At 40.5% G+C, this 22,766-nt stretch overlaps 1 protein-coding gene across 1 annotated transcript; it reads left to right on the plus strand.

Annotated features, from left to right (window-relative positions):
- The first annotated feature begins 4,788 nt into the window (after positions 1-4,788).
- LOC124282018 (glutamate receptor ionotropic, kainate glr-3-like) lies at positions 4,789-12,214 on the plus strand. The gene is made up of 10 exons (XM_046718020.1): positions 4,789-4,832; positions 5,464-5,660; positions 5,964-6,140; positions 6,842-6,994; positions 7,859-7,956; positions 8,390-8,480; positions 8,968-9,283; positions 9,781-9,995; positions 10,121-10,383; positions 10,612-12,214. Exons 1-10 carry the CDS (start codon positions 4,796-4,798, stop codon positions 10,826-10,828), a joined length of 1,764 nt encoding a protein of 587 aa, XP_046573976.1. The 5' UTR covers positions 4,789-4,795; the 3' UTR covers positions 10,829-12,214.
- The last annotated feature ends 10,552 nt before the right edge of the window (positions 12,215-22,766 follow it).

A 22,766-nucleotide genomic window follows, 5' to 3' on the forward strand; every position in this document is an offset into this window, starting at 1 on the left:
GAGCTGTATCCAGTATTTGATAACTTTTACCTGTGCTTCCAGAGAAAGTAGGAAGCGACCACATTCACCATATATCACATTTGGGGTATTTGAGTAACTCCTAAGACATTTTTACATGCATAAATATTAACATTTTCCAATGCTTCCAAACAAGAAAAGCCCCCAAACCTCTGCCTTACATAACAGAATTGGTGTAATTATTGTTTCAAATATTTTGAAATTTACATTGCCCAATTTCTTTAAAATTCTGTAAATGCCCATGAAAACCTTTCGTCCCTGTAAAGCAGCACTTTTTGCATGATGATACCATGATAACGCAACATGGACAGCCTTTAACAACATCTGAGTATTCTCCGTCATACAGCCACTTTTAGTGCAGCTGCTTGAAAACATCATGACATCATCAGCAAACAATAACACAGATACCTAACCAATATCTGGCTGCAAGTGAATATCATCTGTACAATTTTGATACACAACTGTCACTAATTCAGTTATAAAGAAATTAACAAATGGACTTAGTAATACTATACAGCCTTGGTGTACATCGATATTGCTATAAAATGTTGATGACATAACACCATTATAACGCACACATGCTTTCACATTGTTAAATACATTACTTAATACGGTTCCCATTTTGCTCTCAAGCCGTGCTTGGTGAGTAGCTTCCATAATTTGTTCCTATCAACTGAATCGAATGCCTTGGCAAAATCTACAAATAGAAAATATATTACAAACAAAAAGTTTGGGAACACCCTAAAATTTGATAGTCATATATAAACATAAAGGTAGTGAGGACAGGTCATTTATACCCTAAGGTAAATGCAACTTTCTGTGTGCTTAATGGGCACTTTAAACTACATGTTGGAACATGCAGTGAAGCAACTGATTCAATATTCTTTGAGTTTGAATGAAACGAAACATTGTCAAAAATAGCGGAAAACAAGGGAGCTGAAACACACCAGCACTATGTTTGATTCAAACGCCCAAATACAACAGCCTAGTGCACGTGGAAGACAGAGAGGTCGCTATTGTGAAAATAAAGAAGTTCATCATCTATAAAGTTTTGTCATCTCTTTACCAGTTTTATGTTTATTACCAGTTTGTCGATGCATTCAATCTGCAGCAGCACACAAACCTTTACACACATAATCTATACTGTCATAAAATATTTGTAAATGCAACAACGAGAGATTTTTCGAATAGTCCTTGCACAGTATCAGAATGTAAGTTATCGACAAATGTATTTTTCTTATCCGTATCCCATGAACCTAGAAGAGAAAATATTTGAATTATCCTCGTCCCAACCAACACACGTGTGAGGAGCTCGTAAAGCTAACACGTGTGGAAGGTGTGCTGATTCTGTACGAGAAAGTATTTTAATCTGTTCAGCGTTGAAAGAGCTCCGGAGATTATATTACATAATCAATCAAGCTTGCCCAGTTATGTACGGTGAATGTAAAATCACCCACACCCTGATCACCATCTTCCATTCATGCTATAAATGTTTAAAACTACGCATAGATCAAGTACAGATTTCCAAAAATATTTACACTTTTGTGTAGTGAATACCTTTTCATTGTAGAAACATCCGAGAGAAGTTCACCTAATCTATTGTCGGTGTCTTCTTTGTACTCCAAAATATCATTTTCTATAAAATCAAGATTTGTACGAGTTCTGGCGTTAACATTTACGCCGACACACAAATATAGATAAGTGAACTTCCTAAGTATATCCAAATCACAGCCCATGACATTCCAGGAGGAGTGCGATTTACTCAAAGATCAACTGACCAGAGGCCACGTTCCCAAATTGGAGCTCTTGGGACTGGATGACATTGAAACTTATGCACGCAGCCAAAAAGTACACCTTCCATTTCCAGTATTACAAAGTGCCCAGCTTCAAGTTGAAACTCAATGGACAGGGAGACCATGGAAGTGAAACCAAAGGTATATTTTAGAACAACAGTACCACGCTCCATCAGCTGTGCATGAACCCGTGAAACACCTGGCACCTGTGACAACATCCCAGCAACATCAACCTGGATGAGTTCCCAATTGACTTCCCAGGTAGGGGATCCGACCTCTGATCTGGGGCAGACGAAGGGTGTTACTACTGGCAGATTCGGGCTTTAACTATAGTTTGCAGACCCACTACAACGTCCTTTAACAATTGCTACTGGGAACAGGAAAGCATCTTAGAAATCGATCGTTTCTGCAATGATCTGATGGTGTAATGATGGACATTGCTCTGATGGTGTAATGATGGACAATGATCTGATTGTCTAATGATGGACAATGCTCTGATGGTGTAATGATAGACAATGCTCAGATGGTGTAATGATGGACAATGCTCTGGTGGTGTAATGATGGACAATGCTCTGGTGGTCTAATGATGGACATTGCTCTGATGGTGTAATGATGGACAATGCTCTGGTGGTGTAATGATGGACAATGCTCTGATGGTCTAATGATGGACAATGCTCTGATGGTCTAATGATGGACAATGATCTGATAGTGTAATGATGGACAATGCTCTGAATGATCTGATAGTGGTGTAATGATGGACCATGCTCTGAGGGTCTAATGATGGACAATGCTCTGGTGGTGTAATGATGGACAAAGCTCTGATGGTGTAATGATGGACAATGCTCTGATGGTGATGGTGACAATGATGGACTATTGATGGACTGCTCTGATGGTGTAATGATGGACAATGCTCTGATGGTGTAATGATGGACATGCTCTGATGGACAATGCTCTGATGGTCTAATGATGACAATGCTCTGATGGTGTAATGATGGTGGATGGTGTAATGATGGACAATGCTCTGATGGTCTAATGATGGGCAATGCTCTGATGGTCTAATGATGGACAATGCTCTGATGGTGTAATGATGGACATTGCTCTGATGGTCTAATGATGGACAATGCTCTGATGGTCTAATGATGGACAATGCTCAGATGGTGTAATAATGGACAATGATCTGATGGTGTAGTAATGGAAAATGCTCAGATGGTGTAATGATGGACAATGATCTGATGGTGTAATGATAGACAATGCTCTGAAGGTGTAATGATGGACAATCATGAGCTGTAACGCATTTTATCATATTCCAAACGATTGTTTGAAGTCAGTGAAATTGCCCAAGATACAAAGCTTTGTTTGGCATGTTTCATTGATCCTTTGTTTAAATACCAACATGCAAAGATCGAAGATTTCAGGGATTGTCAGTCAGTACCTAGACATACAACGATTCCCACAATCGACCGAAACCTTCAGGACAGCTTACGATCCGGATGTCGAATGTTTTTTGATTGATTGATTTTAAAGGTTGAAACTAGACTTCTGAAACCTTGGGAAGATTACTCCTAAGATATATGACTGCACGCTTCTGTCTTCAACAATAAACAAGCAAGGAATATATAGATTCATGTCCATTATCTTGTATTATAACAACATTTCGACTGTTTGTGTGGCTTCTCATTTCATACCTCTGAAGTGCAGTAGTGACAAATCAAATCCAACTCGTCAACATAAGTGAACGTTCCTTTCTTCGCATGTTAATACGTTGTTTACGCAAACTCTGGTTCTATTGAGACCCATGTTCGTCACATGCATCGACTTGTCTTTGCACCGTCCCGATATTATGGCTAAACATAATCTGGACTTCCGTTGATAACTTGCCCTGAAAGTAAACTGCCGATCTGGAAATGTTCAGTATTGATTTCAGTGATATGTTAATGTGTTTTAGCTTGGATTCTAATGACAAATTATAATGACGGCCGTGGTGAAGTAACTGAGGTGGACGTGGTTTAACACCGCATCCTGTCATGGCTATATTGTGAATATCTTAGAATCCGGTTCAGACAATCAAGTGAATGAAATGATGTATGTGTTTTATGTACATGATCTTAGAAGCACTAAATGAACTCTCTTTGTAAATATGTACATATGTCAGCGCCATGAGCAATCATGGTGATTGGTTATAGGGTGCCATACAAATGGTCTACTACTTAATATTATTATATGCAAGTTTAAGAAACACAAAAAGTAAAACAAAACAACACAGCTGAACGAAAAGCAAAAATACAAAGCCTGAAGCAATCCCTAATCGATGCACACATATATTGTGTTGAAACAGCACGGTGTGTGATGCATTAGTGGTATGTCAGGGATTCGTGTATTAATCTTGGTATTGGACTGCTGCAAGGATCATTGCCGAGGAACAATGCTAAGTGACACCACGGGTATGATAGCTGAAGCCACTATGTATAGTTTTCTTATCGTTCTGGCCAACATCGGGTTGAACGTCGTTCGTTCTGATAGTACGTATTCCTTTCATGTATGTTGTTTATTCTTTTCAATCCATATACTTCATCTTATTGAAAGTTTCATTTTGATGAAATTTGTGAATTGTTAATGTTGATTTTCTTGTCATACCGGCAATGTTTCTATTTGTTAACGCCAAAATATAAATACCCATATCTTTATCAGATGCATATTGCAGTTTTAAAACACAAACATAAATCAAAACATACAGACACATACATACAGGCAGACAGATGTAGACACAACACACACTCACAGCGACACACATGCACACACAGATACCCAATTATACAGACAGATGCACACACCACATTCGCGCCCAAACCTAGGTACAGTTGGTTCCTTCTTACATACATGTGCACATACGACTGAATCTTGGTCTTGCTTGAGATCACATTTCAGACTATACTGTTTTCTTTCCATGCTCAGAGGTATTCTCCGACTTCCAGCTGCACATCGGAATGTACCCATTAACAGTTGTCCAACAAGAGGAAGGAGGTGAGGAAGTTAATTCTCTTGAACATATGTAATAGAATATTATTAATAGATAATAAAAGGATATCGTAAATCTTGCCCAACTGTAACATTTGATGACAGGAAATTACCTCATCACTCTGCTCATCATACAAATATGATCGTCAAAGTGATTGTTATAGGCTTAACAATTACGTATTTAGGTTACAATATTCAATTAAAATGTTCGAATGAAATAATGCAACGTTGCATTAAAACGACTTCCAAAACATTTTTCAAGCGAACATAGAGCTATGTCCCTAGGAGCGCTCTTTACGAATATCCTACATACAACTTTTGATTGAAACCAGTTCGACAAACACCGACAACGCCACGTGCGACAGTGTTCGATGTGCGGAGCAAACGCTTACATTCCATATATGGCAAGAGTTTTCTGTTTGGAAACTGAACGCCTCGAAGTTTCAAATATCGATTTCAGGCCAGTCATAAGGGATAATAAGTCTTTTATTGCATCAGTAGGAAGCTAAATGAGTGCACATGCCCCAATAATATAATATAGGCCAAAATATTGTCGAAAATGTGTAACATTGTGCCTTTAACATTACTGCTTCTTCGCTGAGATCAGATAACAGCATTCCATTGATGTTTATTTCAGACTACAGAATTGATGTTATCATCAGATCCCTTTCAGAAAATGGAATGTCTGTTGTGGTGAACTTTGAAGAGTTTCAAAGTACAATAGCTTCTCGGATGAGGACAGTAGAACAAGATGGGAAAAGGCCTGCACATGTGGGTGGATTTAACTTCTTGTTTTTCTCGGATGTTGATGGAGTCGATGTGATTCTATCCCAGGTATGTATTTGTGTTGAGTGTTGATACCCAAATGTTAACGGCCTCCTCCACCACATCAGCACCACCACCAACACAACCACCTCAACAACGACAACAATGAGAAGGTTGGCGTATAGGGGCAGTTGATGATTGTGCCAGGACCAGAAACCGAACTAAGTCATTATGATTATACGTATATAACCCATCACTAACCTTCACATCAGATATAATGACTTTCTGAAAGGATTAATCACAATAGGCCATCACGTCTGAATATTTGAACTTATCTTAAACTTATTTGATGTAGTTTGTGATTCATTGTAGGCTCAGCGCCTTGACCGTCATTATGGATGGGGTTCGTTACTCCGACATATGTCTAAATGGCTGATTGTGTTGACGGATGGAGGGGATGCTGGTGACCTGATGCTGGACAACATCCTCCTGGACAACGTGGCCATAACGTCCATAGGAAATTTAGGCGGCAATTACACGGAGGAGAAGGTTCGTTCTTCAGTTCCACATTAGTGTCAACTGTTCCAACAATGAACACAATTATCCAGTGAACACCAAATTGTCATCACATATTTTCAGGGCTCCAGCTTAACTTCAGAAGCTGCACATATTAAATGGATATGGTACGATTTTCGGGCACAGTTAAAACTTACATATATGATTACATGACATCACTTTTGCTTCCAGCAATGCGAAACCTGCAGGTATTTCAAAGCCACCTCGTGGGTGTGACGTGAAATATAACAGTAAACTAGAACTTTAAGTGACACGAAGAATGTATTAAACAGAAATACTCTGATCTTGAATATGTCAGATTACAATATTTTCCAACATGATAAAAAAACGCATGTGAGTTGTATTCATTTAAGTGGCATAATTCCGTATCAGTTTCTGACTTGTCTCTGGAGTCCAATGACTCCTGAACACATGGAGTTCCATGAGAGTAAATACCGACGTTCGCTTTATTTCTATCAATAGACATCACTCCCAACAATGTAATAAGAAATCTTAATATATACCCATGGGTTTAAAAACTTGAAAATACTCCGATTTAAGGCCTATGGGCTTAATTTCACATGGGCTGAAGTACACATGGTTTTTTTTCAACTAAGAGTTCAGATTATCATATTCCGATTGCACTGCAAAATCTGTTCTGTATTCAAAAAAACACTAGTTGATTTTGTTCTTAGATCACCTCCTCGGTTTATACGTTGATGTGGGAGAAAGATTCTAGAGAATTGCAACAGGTATCACAGACTCCGACAGAAGATGCCATTACACGGGTCTTCCCGAACACAGGACATGGATTGAATGGTAGAGTCTTAAGGGCAGCAGCTCTTAACGTAAGCATCACGTCCAAGCAACTACAGAAAAAGGCTAATGTCGTGACACGTGTATGGAACTCTATGGAGAAGGATCCCAAATTCTGATGATTAACTTCATATTGTATATCCATTTACTTTTGGTCCTTTAACCATCTGTTTGTATAACGTACCTGTGAAGAGGCGGGTTATAATTGGTCCTCAGCAATTAATGCCTATCGTAATCGGGTGGTCAGCTTCACTGACTTGGTGGCTGCGTATCGTCGTATCACAATTCGTAGATCGATTCTCATTATTTTGTTCACTGGATTGTCTGCCTCAGACGCGATTGTTTACAGACCACCGTCATGTATCTGGAACAAAGGCGTGTATTACTTGCCTTGATTTTCATATCCTAAATATATAAATCAGTTGTGAGTCATATAGCTGGAAAGCTGTTGAGTGCGGCGTTAAACAACAAACACATAATGCTGTAGAGACATTTGGACACGCCCCTGACAGTTTCTTGGTGTATGGAACGTTATGGAGAACGATCCAAAATTTTGACGATTTACTTATTATTTTATGTTCCTTATACAATCTGTCTGTATAACCTACGCATGAAGAGGCGGGTTGTAACTGATCCTCAACAACCCTTGTTTGTCAATAGCGGCGTCTTACGTAATCGGGTGGTGAAGATCAGTGACGTGGTTGATGCATGTCATCGTATCCCAATTGCAAAGATCACTGAATTGTCTGGTCCAGACGCGATTATTGACAGAACCCCATCATACAACAGCGTCTTTAAACAACCAACACATATGCTGTAGGGACATTAGTACACGTCCCTGACTTTATTACCTTTACAACGTTTATTACACCTTACGCGTGTCTTCTCCGTTACAGTGGGTCACGTGTGAAAAGAAATTCATCAACGATACCTTCACCTATTTGGGATTTTGTGATCATCTCCTCAGTCATCTATCCAGAACCTTCAATTTCAGGTACAGTATTGTTGAAGGTAATGTGTCCAGGGTGTCCATTTCGCTGTGCACAGTTGGAAATTTGAGCGGTTTGATGTTTGTAGGTGTGTCAACAACATACCCATGATCGTGAATTTCACTAAAGTGGTAAACGTCTACAACTAGCATCACGTCGGGATTCCCTCCCACAGTTAGCAGACATGCCTTGATGTAACTGCAACACTGTTCAAAGCGCCGTTAAATCCAGCTCATTTACTTACTATTTTTCAATAACACAAGTTTTAAACATGCTATTTTGAAAAAAAACAACTTGCCAAATGACACGTTACTTTCTCAATGCAATAGGCTATGTCGTTGAAACTATTTCCCATCGTTATAATCGAGAATGTTTCCATATAACTGCATAATTCTTTTCTTTATAAATTGGAGTGGACAATTTGTTCTTTTCTCTCAGTTATACATATGTGGAGCCAGCGGACCAGTCCTGGGGAGTACGACATCCGAATGGCACGTGGGATGGAATAATTAGGATGCTGATAGATGGGGTATTGCTATTTTCGTATATCGTTATGTTATTATTGACAATATTTAAACCCTGTTATTTTTTCATAAGTTTTCTCACAGAAGAATACACATCACTGATGCATCAGTACTATGCAACTGTATCGTACTTAACAGTCTGATCACAGCCCTGATATTCGTTGGACTTGAAACTTCCGGTTAAATTCTTTGGTGTTTGATTGGTCTTGATTGGTACTTATCAACAGCCCCACTAACGAGGAACTGTCATCTCTTTTGCACACACCCGATGTTTAAAGTGAAAATATAAAGTGATTCTTAAGTCAAGATCTAATATTTTACCCTTTCCATTCTCCTTGGAGTCAGTACTTTCGTGACGTAGAAGCAAATGTGAATGCCTTGAAACACTGACAGTGGTAATTCATCCGTAGTGAGTTATCGACACAGTCACACTTGCCCATGTACTCTCTACTGAAACACCCAGGAACCAGCTTTTCATGAACTTGTTTGCAGAATGCCGACATATCTCCTGTTCCATATGCCCTGTCCTACGAAAGGTCCATGGATCTGACCTTTTCGCACCCAGTCGACTTCCGTCACAGTGATATAATCTACAAGAAACCTGTACACGGTGTGAAGTGGGGTGTTCTGCTGCTCTGTTTCCAATGGCAGATATATGCGCTGGGCTTTGCTGTGATGGTTTGGGTTGCTATTGCTTTTCAAACATTAAAACAGGCCAGCGAGTGGTTGTTTCCCCAAAGAGACATGAAAACAGACAATCTGTTTGTATCAAAGACTGCACTCATCTTAGGTGTTCCATTAAAACAGGGTAAGTATGATTTTCCACCACTTCTATTTCAACCATTGCATAATAAGCCAACTGATATACAGTTCAACCTAGATCCAAAATCACCAAATATGAAAAAACCAAACAGATTGAGATAAATATGTCATAGGATGTCAGAGAGAATATATCTTTTATATATTCTTTAATTTTTTAATTAGGGATTCAATATTTGTAAATGTAAATGTACATAAATATACTGAACTGTTTTAGCAAGTCATGGGTTGTTGAAACATTCTTAACACATGGGTTAAGTTGCCATTTGAACAATTTAATTAAAAGCCTTTTATGAGAGGACGAAGACTGAAATATGCATGATAAATCTCTGACTTTCTAGCGTTAGGACGAGTACCAGAACGAGTTTGTATGTTGTACACAAAGAGAAACATCAGTTGATGAGTCCAATATTGATGAATGTATCTTAATGTCAACCTAAATTATCCTTATTTGGCGTTATTATGATCCGGTTATATATGTTACAGGTTCGCCTGTATTACCACCAGCAGACTCACATCGTGTCCTGTTCAGTTTCTGGTGGATATTTTGTATTCTCGTCACGTCTGTATATTCCGGTAACCTCATCGCCTATCTAGCCGTCGCCAAAGATAGTGTTCCATTCACGGGGATGGGCGATGTTCTGGAAAGTGGGTACAATTTGGGAGTAGATACAGGAAGTTTTCAAGAGTCAATGATAAAGGTATCTTGCATTCTAATCCCGTACTGGTATCATCCTACTAAGTACTAAATAGTGCTTACGTTAGAAAAACTATATCAAATATTCTTTAATGATAAAGGAATTAACAGATGTGTCCACTCTTTCAGAATTCTAGTATCTCGCTTTACAAACGGCTATGGCAGAAGATACTGGAACACAGACCAACAAATATGACGGTTTCTGAACATAAAACCTTCAACAACAACCAGCTGGAATCTGGTGGCTATGCCTTGATAACAAGTGCGCATAACATCGAGAAATATATGGCCAAAAGATGTGACATGGTGGCAACCAAAGAGAAAGGGTTTCAGTCCTATATGTCTTTTCCCCTTCCAAAACACTCTGCCCTGGCCTGGTTGTTTGATCCTGAGTAAGTGCCCTGGGCTTATATTCACATTTGTGACTATTCACATCGATATCGACTTGACGATGGTTGAAAACTAACGAGTACTCAATATTCTCCTTTGCTTAAATATATTCCGTTTGTTCTCATGTGTCTATCAGAGACCGGTTCGTTATCTTATGATTATTTTACCCGTACAATCTGGACATAGTTTGTATGAACAGTGTTTTAGATTTCATTTTCATTTCCCTGCAGAATATTGTCCCTGGTGGATAGGGGTCTACCAAGATATTGGATGGATCTTTCAACACCCAAAAGAAAGCGATGTGCGACCGAGAGACAGGACAGAATCCAAATAGAAGATTTGTTCCTGGTGTTTGTGATAACTGGAATCTGTATTGTATTAGGAACTGTCTTCCTAGTTGTGGAACACGCTATAATTCGATACCATAAAGGAAAGGGTCGTACCTAAATCCAGTGTGTTGTGTCCCAGCGCTTCAAGGGCTGAGAACATTACCTGTGCAATCTCTAGCATAGAAAGTCAGGGTTTCAGCTAGTTTGTCTTATTGGATACTTTGGAGTTTGTTCATTTACATGATCGGGGATCGAGTGCTACAGGGCACGATGCTGTATCAAGTAATATCAATTATAGATAACTGACACGTAATGTTTAGAGTGAAGCATCTTTGGGGTACTGGATGATTACAATGGCTAAGCTTTCATTGTGAAAGTGGCTCTGCGTTACTGTGAATGAGCGGCTTGTGCCTTGTGCAGTGTTGCAGTGTAGGAATTTCTTTGTAGTAAATTAGTGTCCTTGGTGAATATAAGCTGAAAGGTGGTATTGGAGCGCATCTTTAATCAGAAACTACAGACGTTTGCTGTGTATTTGTTTGCATTGTTAACGCCAAATTCAGCAACGTTCCAGATATTAACGGCCGAAACCAAAGAGACCATTGAAACAACAGTACACAGTACAACCACAACCACAACAACTTTCCAGACTGATGACAACCAATGGCGTCTGTCGAGATTGCAGACAACCAAATGCGTCTCACGGGACAGCTGAAATGTTTAGCACCCCAAGCAATATTGTAAATAGGTTACCAGTATCATACTATTGTGCAGTGGGGTATTGCAACCTTTTTTAAAACTGGACCTTCTTGAAATTTTACCCATTTACATCATATATACATTTACATCTGATTGGTATGAATGGATGTGAACAAACCTTTTCCCGTGTATCTAGCTCTGTAAAGATCAGATGTGTGTCCACCCTGTCAATGCTTAAGTCATAATTCGCACAACCAGATTAAATGTGTCTTTAAATTCTTTGTTACCAGATAGTCACTTTGACGATCCATTCATTGATTCATGTCAACCATTATGCTCAGCAAACAACAGTATATTGATGAAAAAGGACCAAACCAGATCTTACGTGTGGTTAAGCTTGACAAATGTCGAACATTGATTGGTTTTGGCACCTGTGTGATTCGTATTTAAACCAATAGGTTGAAGTGTTGACTTTTCCATGTTTAAGTCTCCTGGTTCCAGTATATATTACAGATATATTTGTATTAAGACAAATTTAACCACTCAGCTTGAAAGTTACGTTTCATTGGAATGTCCTTTCAATACTGCAATTCACAAACGGACACAGTAATCAAACAAAATTACAGGCACCTACGTATGTACTTCAAGCTGAAATGCTGACTATGAATGAACACACAGCGGCCAAACCTGTAATTGGAGACAGCCGACACAACGGTGCATGACCGTATATTAACTGTTGTCTTTATTCCTTTTGAAACATTACAATAAGGCTATTTAGTTGAGTATGTACAATAAAATGGTGCCACAACTATTGCCTATTTATATCTTTAATAAAATGAATTATTTAACAGTGTCACATGGTTATCTGACAGAGATTTACATTACTTGTTGGACGTCAGATGACCATTGATTTTGTTTGATGATTACGTGAACCCGCCTCGTTTATAATCCAAAGATAATGCGGGATTCGACGAGGCATGCTCCTAATCAAACGTCCAATGTCAACTTGGCTCATCCAGTCTAATTCTTCCTGCAGGGCAGCGTGAGAGTGGTCGGTCGTTGTTGACCTGAAACACTAAAAAGACGTCAACGTTGGCCCGCAAATCACCAAGTGTGCTTCCAGAAGGTTGACACGGTAGTACTGACAGGTCACAGTTCTGTGAACAACATGTAAAGGTCGTTTGTCAGTCAAAGTGATCGCACCCCACACCATTACCGAGTTGCCCCCGAAACGACTCGATCCTGGCTAACGTTAACGGCATGAAAAAAGATAATTCTGTCTCCGCGACACTCATTTGATCCTGTCAAGAAATCCAAAGTAAACCTTGCTTAATCAGAATACGTGACGTATCACCAATGGCGATTGGTCTAGCGCTGTTGACACCAACGACGTCTTGTAGTAATGTGACAGTCCGTCAATCGGGGGATAACACGGCGGGAATGTGGGTTCCGTCTGTGTAACCGAAAACGAATAGACTGCACCTTCACTCGAACGTCAATAACTCTGTGAAACTCATCTTGAGGGCCTTTTTGACGAAGGTTTCGTAACACAGACATTTTGATGAAAAGGTTTTGTACGCCAGTTGTCTCCCTTGGCATAATGGTCTGTCTAGTTCCAACTCCCCGCATGCCAATTGCTCGTAGTTGTTCCTGACGTGACAGATGCAGATTGCCATAAGCCCGTTTAATTGACTTCAAAATAATATCAGAACAACTTTCAGTCTGTTTTTGTCCCTTGAAGGTACAGCAACACATCGATTCGTCTCACCGTAATTTCGAATTTTACCTCGGCCACGTTCACGTGCACGTTGTCTCATGTGCAGGCTGATAGTGAGTGAGTTAAAATGGAGGCTGCATCGGCACCGATAGACTGACGAATATTGTGTTGATGCACTGAAATCGCTATACAATTGAAGCAAACCGAAGCATGAGTCTCATTAACCTATTCAGACAATGCCCCACCTTTCAGCCGATCCGAATTTTCTCGTGTGAAAGTGAAAATAGACATCACAAACAACTATGGTTACACTGCATTCCAATGTCTTGTTTTATTATAAAATGGTATTTGCAAATGAATTTTAATTTTAAACTATAATAGTATCGTATTTCTATATTTATGGCGAGGTGTAACAGCATGACCTTAACTAAAACGTCACAGACTGCCCCTGTTTGATGAGGTCGTACGATGATTCCCAATGTATCTGACTCACTGGTTACACCTGTTATGTGTTTTTTGCGCTTATTCTGTGTAGTTCCGTAACGCACAATCTGATTGATATAATATCAAGTCCGTACAAGACGCCAAACTTTTTAAGCGGGAGAGCCTCGTTTTGAGATTTCGACGATTTCCAGTGTTCCGTTTGTCAGAGCTCGCTGTACCACAAACATGCTGCACGACACGTTTGCAAGGATTAGAAGGAGCGTAATGTTGCAATGTACAAGTGCTTAGATGTATCAAATAATACTGATTAATATTTAGGTATCCAGTTAAATGAATTGGTCTCAAAATTCTGAACTGGATATTGTACAAAGTTGCGCAATAGGACGGAACCCAGTCAACAGGAAAGAGACTGTTGTGTAATCAATGTTTTGACTTGCTTATGAAATTGAATCCCACAGTGGAAGTAGTGTGTGCATTATTATAAAACTACATGTGTATCAAACTGTTGTCATCCAGGAAACAATACGGACCATGAAATGTAGATAGTGGCATGACGTTCCATGACCACCCAACGCGACCGTCACACTTGTAAAGTCGTCGTCACCATGGGAATAAAACCGACATTATTTACGCCTGTGAGGACTGCAGAATGGTCATGTTGAAATATCAGTCCAGGACCATGTAGCTGCATGAATGGCTGAAGGACCGGGATCAAAACCTTGGTACTGATGTTGTGTACCGGTAACATTCCCCTGGACGACAATCAGTTGAAATCAGCGGTTGGCACAATATAGTCCCCAAACCAAACCCCTTCAAAATAGGTCAATCTCATGAACCCAACCCTGTACGTGACGTTCCCCCTCCTGCTCAACACACGTAACCTGCCATCAGCAATGTGGAGTGGGATTCATCACTGAAGACACTGTTTTCTTGTCTCTTGTTGAATCTGGCGTGTCTGTGGACCTATCGTGAACATTGGGCACTAGGAAATTACGTCAGGTTAGGTTCTGTGTATTGTCGTCTAGTTTGGCCACTGCGGTGTTCAGTCGATTTCTGATGGAATGAGCTGACGCTTTACCTCTTAACAAGTGTCTACTAGTGCAACCTGACTACTTCGTCGTCTGTTGTACCCGGATCCTCAGACTGTGTATCGTCTGACGACTACAACCAAGAGCTGGTGCAACTGCCTCAAGGGATTGTCAGCATAAAGAAGCTCACGTTTCTGATTTGTGAGTCGTGTTTTTTTTAATATCAAACTTGCAATTTTGCATCTTAGCAATGTCTGTGTGATTGCATTTCAATTCACGTGCGATAGCAAATGTGATTACGTAACTCCCTGCAAGTGCTATGTGCTTCACGCCTTTCTCGCGCTTTATGAAAAACATTTGGAAATGACACATGTTTGTGACACATGCTATCACTGGAGTTGGCACTGGAACCAGGCTACACTACACAGCAGCCCGTTGTATTCAGGATGGATAGAGGAACATATTGTGCACACACTATTGTACTGACGAAGTGTTAATGGTTGTCATTTAGAGGCCACGAAATGGGTCGGTCGGCCAGGTTCTGTCAGGTTTTGATTCCGTGATATCGTGTGCTAACTGACAGTGTAAATTCCATATAATGTCGATCCCTGGATTGCCTGGCCCAGACTCTGCGTATCTAACATCTATGTGCATCTTCAACAGGCGAGATAGTTAACTCATGATATAATAAGTCGAGTTTCAATCCAGCCGGGTGTAAAAACATTAAAAGAGGTTTTGTCTTTCCTTGAAAATCCCGCAATCTACCGAAATCCGCGGGGCAGTATACTAACCATATGTCGATTTCTTTTCGCGGTTTTGATTTGAAATTCCAACCGAATTCCGCAAGAGTTAAAACAAGACTTTAAAAGCTTTGTAAAGATTACTCCTGTGATATATGCCTGTACGCCTTAAACAACACGCATGCAAGGCATATATAGATTCCTGTCCATATCTTGTATTTATACAACGTTTCCGCTGTTTGTTTGAAGCGCAGAAGTGACAAATCAGATTGAACTCGTCAACATAGGTGAACATTCGCAATTTAATACCTTGTTTACATAAACTCTGCTTCTACTGAGACCAAATAGTATATTCGTGATTGTAGATCAAATGAAACCAATGTTTTTTTACGTGCATCGATTTGTCTTTGCACCGTCCCGATATTATGGCGAAACATAATCTGGACTTCCGTTGATGAATTGCCCTGCAAGTAAACTACCGATCTGGAAATGTTCAGTATTGATTTCAGTAATATGTTCATTTGTTTTAGCTTGGATTCTAATGATATACATTCTCGTTGACGTCCGTGGTGAAGTAATTGAGCTGGACTTAGTTAAACGCCGCACTCTGTTCCGGCCATATTGTGTATATCCTAGAATCAGGGTCAGACAATCAAGTGATTGAAATTATGAGCATCATCAACCGATGAGTGGGTGAGTGAGTAATAGTTTACCACCAACTACTGATAATATCTAGTTACCCGTGTGAAAAACGGATATCTCATCTGTGATTGAAGTGTGTGTGTGTGTGTGTGTGTGGGGGGGACTGGACTGGGGGGGGGCGCGGTCGGTGGGCTGTCTAAGGCGCTAGGCTCATGATCCAGCGAGATTAAGGTGTCGGGATCGAGCCAACCTGTGACCGGGTGTAGACTCTTTCCGTGTTGTCACAATTCCTAGTGTACACTACACAAACCTGAGCACTTAAAAGAACCCACGAATCCGGTGGTATATGACCAGATGGTGGCTACATGAATACGTGCAAACACCTAGTTGCGGGTACAGCAACGTGCAGTGAACTTGGACAAAGTACTGTGACTATGTGTCCCAGTCCACCCAGCTGTGAATGGGTACCTCGTTAGGATGGGAAAACCACAATAACTCTGTGCGCCTAGTGACTGCAAGAGTGTATAATCCTCAGGGAGTTGAGATTGATAATACGAGATTGACATCCAAAGATCGAGGGGAAAAATACCAGCGCCTTGGGCATGCACTAGTTGCGTGGATATATGCGCTATATAAATATCCTATAATAATTCTTGAGTTTCAACCTCACCCAATCCCCGCCCCTCTTTTCTGTTTCGATTTGAATAGGATGCGAGAAGGTAGTTGTTCGACTAGGCAGTAATGCTTGTTGTGAAAGGCGGCTTATTCGATCCGACTCTGTAGCATGCTTAATTGCATCTTCCAACGACCTAGGGGGGTTCCTTTACTAATATTGTCACAGGTTTGTGTGACATCGGGACGTTTTTTTTACAGAAGCCTCACATATTAATAATTACACATGACTTAATGGAAAGCAGTATATTTCAACTTGAGCAAGTCAAATTTTGATTGGAGCTCTGTGGCAATCCTTGGTCGATGCACACATATATTGTGCTGAAACAGCTCGGTGTGTGATGCATTAGTGTCATGTCTAGTGTATTTATCTCTTTGCTATTGGGCTGCTGCAAGGAACGTTGCCGAGAAACAACGCTGGAGCACGCCACGGGTATGATTGCAGAAGCCACTTTGTGTAGTTTTCTTATCGTTCTGGCCAACAACAGGATGAGCGTCGTTCGCTCTGATAGTAGTATTCACGTCGTTCATGTTGTATAATTCTTTTCAATCCATATACTTAACCTTATTGAACGTTTCATATTGATGAAATTCGTGAACTATTATTGTTGATCCCCCATGTTACCATTTCCATAATAGCAACGATTCTATTTCTTTGAATATGTTACACATACATTCATCAGCTGCATATTGCAGATATTAAACATAAATATATATCCAAACACACACAGAGAGAGAGAGAGACCAAATACTAATAGACCAAACAAAGAGACAAACAAACCTCAGATATAGTACATACACTTCCGGAATAAAGTATTAACTGTGCATTATGCCATTTTATTGCAAAAAAGATTGAAACATAATTTGTGGTGTTTTCCGTATTCACTGTTTAACTGTTATTATCTATAATATATATTGGATAATATCGAAATCTGTATGAATTGACACTAGTCATAGGTGTCCAAAATCAGTTCACAAATTCAGTATCGTGTGTGTCCACCATTGGCGTTGATGCAGACAACGACGACGCATAGACGACACAATGCGATTGAAGAAAGCTTGGGTAATGTTGCTCCATGACTGAACCAATCCCTTGTCCCAATTCAGCTAACGTCAATGGCTCATCTCTGGGGTTGACGTAAACGTCGCTCCATTTCATTCCAAGCGTGCTCGATAGGGGACAGGGAGAAACAGCTGGCCAGGGGAGTACCGGAATGTTCTGCATACTGTTTCAGAAATCTGTTACATGTGGAGGGGCGTTATTTTGCGTGAAGTTACGTGTCCTTGGATGAACGGCCGCAGACAAGGCTCATTGATCTCATCCCTGTATCACACACCTGTCAGATTGCCATTGACAATGACAAGTTGCGTCCGACCATGAGATGTGGTGCTTACCCCATACCATAACGCTTTGGCCACCAAACTGTCGACATTGATCAACGCACGCGTCAGCATATTGTTCACCTCGCCCTCTGTACACCATGCCTTGCCATCTAAGCTGTCCAGATGAAATCTCGACTCGTCAGTAAACAAAACACCATCCCGATCTCGTCTCCTGTACCGTAGATGCTGTCTGCAAGATGTGCCTGTCGGTGATGTTGGAGCAAAACTGGACGTATTACAGACCGCCGGGGCCGGGTGTTGTGGTCCCTCAGTCGGCTCCATACAGTACTGGAAATAAAGTACTGTCGGAAATAGAAAAAAGGTTTTAGGCTGTTATTCTGTATCCCTAAAATTTACACAATTGCAAATAGCATATGTCGAAATAACCAACATCGGCCTAACTTGGCATTCAGTGGGATGCGTAATAGGATATCCATAAAAGCATGTTTACTCGTAAAATCGGGCAAAACTTACAAAAAAGACGCACAGCTGCTGAAAACAATAGATCAGACTATAGATGACAATTAGGTCGCTCAGCCAGGTATGACGACGGACCGTCGACTCAACTGGCATGAAATGCATGTGCTGCATACAGGCACAAGGGGTCATCTCAAAGATTGTTTATGCTTTTTCATGTGCGCTGTATATGTCTCATCTATTGATGAACATCTTACGTGTCTTTCTTCATAAAGTTTGTGTTGAGATATGTAAAGGAGCATGATACCCATAGAAAAGCTTAAATTAGCCATCGTATTAAATGTCTAAAAATATATAGGTGACTTGAGCACCCGGAGATCGACAGGACTGGATATTATTTGTAAATTGTTATGACATGCCTTTTACTTCCCCAGTTTAATTCCCCTAAAGGATTATATCATCTTAGGGGATATCTCTATCCCCTAGCCCGACGCCCACCACCGTCTGCGACACCCATCCTGGTTTTGCTTTTGTGACGACCCCTCCTACATGTTTCTTTTTATAGTGATAGAGAGACTCCATGGTAGCTGCATCCTTAATATACTGAGTCAAAAAAGAAACTTCACAAAATGTAATTTGAAAAATAATGAATAATTTTTCTCTGATGATACATCTATGTATCCGAAATGGGATCCCTATCTTTCGACTCTAGAAAAACGTTAGCAAAACCCACTCAAACCCATCCATTCGTCGTGCAAATGACGTTAGTGCAGTCGATCACGTGATCTTCGCATCGAAGATTTCTTCATATGCACGTGTTTGCATTGGCCTCAAGAATTGAAAAAACACTTTTAAACCACTGTTCTAACGGTACTTGAAATGCCACGATTGTCAAATGTTCAACGTGAAAGTGCCGTTGGCATGTTGCAAGCGGAAAGATCAGTTATTGACGTCGCAAGAGCAATGGGATGCAGCCGTCGTACTGTGAATGACTTGCGAGGTCGTCTACAACAAACTGGCCCCACTTCTGATCGCCCAAGGTCGGGTCGTCCACGTGTGACGTCACGAGCAGAAGACCGTCCAATCGTCCTACGTCACCTACGTGACAGATTTCTGCCGGCTACACGAACCAGGGCTAAGATGTTTAGAGGTCGACTGTCCTCACAGACCATTCGAAATCGGTTGCGGGCTGCCAATCTCCATTCTTGACGTCCATACGGTGGGCCAATATTGACACCGTTTCATCAACGTCAACGTCTGCTGTGGGCCCAACGTCACCTCCGATGGACCCAGAGAGACTGGAATCGAGTCGTCTTTAGCAATGAATCGAGGTTTACCCTCAGATTCGCGGACGGCAGGCATAGAGTCTGGAGACGACGTCGTGAACGGTATGCCCAATGTTGTGTACAGGAAGTCGACAGATTCGGGGGCGGGAGTGGCATGGTGTGGGGCGCTTTCTGTGGGAACAACCGTTCCCGACTTCTGGTCATCCGTGGAAACCTCACAGCTGCTGCTTACCGCGACCAGGTGCTCACCCCTGAACTCGTTCCTTTCATGGCGGCTCATGGCCCAGGTCTACATTTCAAGCAAGATAATGCTCGGCCGCATACCGCGATGTTGACACGAAATTTCCTTCAAAACGCGGGAATCAACGTCATGGACTGGCCATCGAGGTCCCCTGACCTTAATCCAATAGAGCACGTTTGGGATGCACTTGGGAGAAGGCTTCGTGGTCTTAGGAACCAAACTCAGAATTTGCAGGAACTTGGCGCTGCCTTGCAAGAGCAATGGCGCAGAATCCCCAACCTTGTGTTCACAAGCATCAGGCAGTCGATGAGGAGACGGTGTTTGGCAGTGGTGAATGCGTGGGGCGGCCATACACGATATTGAACTGAGAAATTTCGCATTTTTATTCTTGTGACTTGACATTCTGTATACCCATGTTTTGGAACGTCGGTGTAGCCTAATGGAACTGATTATGGCACTGTCAGTGTATCAAGTACATCACACAGATCTTAGCAATGAAATAATAACAATTTAACCATCTTACCATCTCTTGTTCTTTTATAGTGCCCTGAAGAAAGAATGTGAAGTTTCTTTTTTGACTCAGTTATAGTTTCAGTCTTAAAGTTATTATTTTTACGTCAGCTATCGTTTATAATGAAGCTAATTTCAATTTCAAAATGGGCATTTAAAAGTTTTCCTTTGTAATACAATATCATCGCACACTAATTTGCATAAAGCCATGGTCTGTTGCAAATAAGTCGCTTTCGACTTAGAAAAAAACCACATTGCTCATTTCTGCACTAATCTCTCCTCAATAAAGTGCTTTTTCTGCGTTTCCTATCTCCCTACTACTGAGACTGCAGATAGGCCGAACTTAGTACTAACAGATATTTCACATTTTCACATATTAACTACATTAATCGTAGATATAAATGCGAAAAAACAATTTTTTTTACCTATTTCCGACAGTAATTTTAATTGGACAATTTTCCCGTGTTCCCATTATGTTGAAAACGTCTCCATAGAGATGAGGCCTGGCCAAAATGTTTGGCCACTTTATTTTGGGCCATTCCAGTCTCTTGCATACCAACGACACTGAGACGCTGAGTTCCTGTAAGCCGTGCCATGCGTACATGCAGTTAAGGTTGACATTAATTAAATGTGTTTTAAACAACATTCAGAGAATATCTAATCGTCCTTCCATTTTCAATATCAGGTATGTGAACTTCAGGTGTGTCAAAAGCATGCAGAAAGTGAGTATGTTCAATGTGCACAAAATGCACGTGCCACGTGCGATACGTGACACCAAATTTCATGCAAAGTCTGTTTATATTTATCTAGGGTTATTATTTTTATAACTTTTTCAAATAATGTTTTCATGCAATGTTATGTTATGCACACTTTTACTTTTTAGCATACAGATTCAACTGTGAATCTTGGTCGTGCCTTCATTCACATTTCAGACTATATTGTTATCTTTGCACGCTCAGAGGTATTCTCCGACTTCCAGCTTCACATCGGAATGTACCCATTAACTGTTGTCCAGCAAAAGGAAGGAGGTGAGGGAGTTAATTCTCTTAAGTATAAGAAATAGAGTAACGTTTATGGATGTCAGCCAAGGACAGCGTAAATCTTGCCCAAATGCAACATTTGACCATAAGAAATGCCTGCTCAACCTATAAACATGACCGTCAAAGTGATTAATGTAAACTTACTAAGATGTAACGTTATTACTTAAGCTTCTTCGATGAGATCAGATAACGAAATTCCATTGATGTTTATTTCAGACTTCAGAATTGATGTTATCATAAGATCCCTTTTAGAAAAGGGGATGTCAGTTGTGGTGAACTTTGAAGAGTTTCAAAGTACAATCGCTTCTCGAATGAGGACAATAAGACATGATGGGGAAGAACCTGCAAATGTAGGTGGATTCAACTTCTTGGTTTTCTTGGATGTTGATGGAGTCAATGTGATTCTAGCTCAGGTATGTATTTCTGTTGAAGTACGCTAACCCAGAAAACGGATAAAGTAGAGAATCCGGCCCTGAATTGATGATTGTGCCACTACCACCAGCTGAATTCTGTCATTATGATTATAAAAATATATCCCATCACTCACATTCACATCAGATGTAATGACTTTCTGAAAGGATTAATCACAATAGGCCATCACGTCTGAATAGTTAAGTTCATCTTAAACACATTTGATATAGCTTGTGATTCATTGTAGGCTCAGCGCCTTGACCGTAATTATGGATGGGGTTCGTTACTCCGACATATGTCTAAATGGCTGATTGTGTTGACGGATGGAGGGGATGCTGGTGACCTGATGCTGGACGACATCCTCCTGGACAACGTGGCCGTGACGTCCCTAGGAAATATAGGTGGCAATTACACGGAGGAGAAGGTTCGTTCTTCAGTTCCACAGTAGTGTCAACTGTTCCAACAATGAACACAATTATCCAGTGAACACCAAATTGTCATCACATATTTTCAGGGCTCCAGCTTAACTTCAGAAGCTGCACATATTAAATGGATATGGTACGATTTTCGGGCACAGTTAAAACAAAGTGTGTCTTTCAGTTCCACATTAGTGTAAACTGTCTAAACAATTGACACAATTGTTTTGTAAACACTAAGGCCAAATGTCAGCACTTTTGTTGAGGGATCCCTATATACAATTTCCATTCATAGCCATTTTTAAAACTCATCTTAGTGACAATTCCATGACATGGACGAAAAATATGTACCGGGCTAAATAATGAAAAACATCCCCTTTGGTAATCAAGTTATAAAACCATAATTATATCTT

Source organism: Haliotis rubra, unplaced genomic scaffold, assembly GCF_003918875.1.
Source record: "Haliotis rubra isolate DU_JTF1 unplaced genomic scaffold, ASM391887v1 Scf291, whole genome shotgun sequence".
NCBI classification, from domain to species: Eukaryota; Metazoa; Mollusca; class Gastropoda; order Lepetellida; family Haliotidae; genus Haliotis; species Haliotis rubra.

Coding starts and splice junctions, on each gene's coding strand:
- LOC124282018 (XM_046718020.1), top strand. CDS start 4,796: ATGTACCCATTAACAGTTGTCCAACAAGAGGAAGGAG. Junction 5,661..5,963: donor TCGATGTGATTCTATCCCAG/GTATGTATTTGT, acceptor GATTCATTGTAG/GCTCAGCGCCTTGACCGTCA. Junction 9,284..9,780: donor AGGTGTTCCATTAAAACAGG/GTAAGTATGATT, acceptor TATATGTTACAG/GTTCGCCTGTATTACCACCA.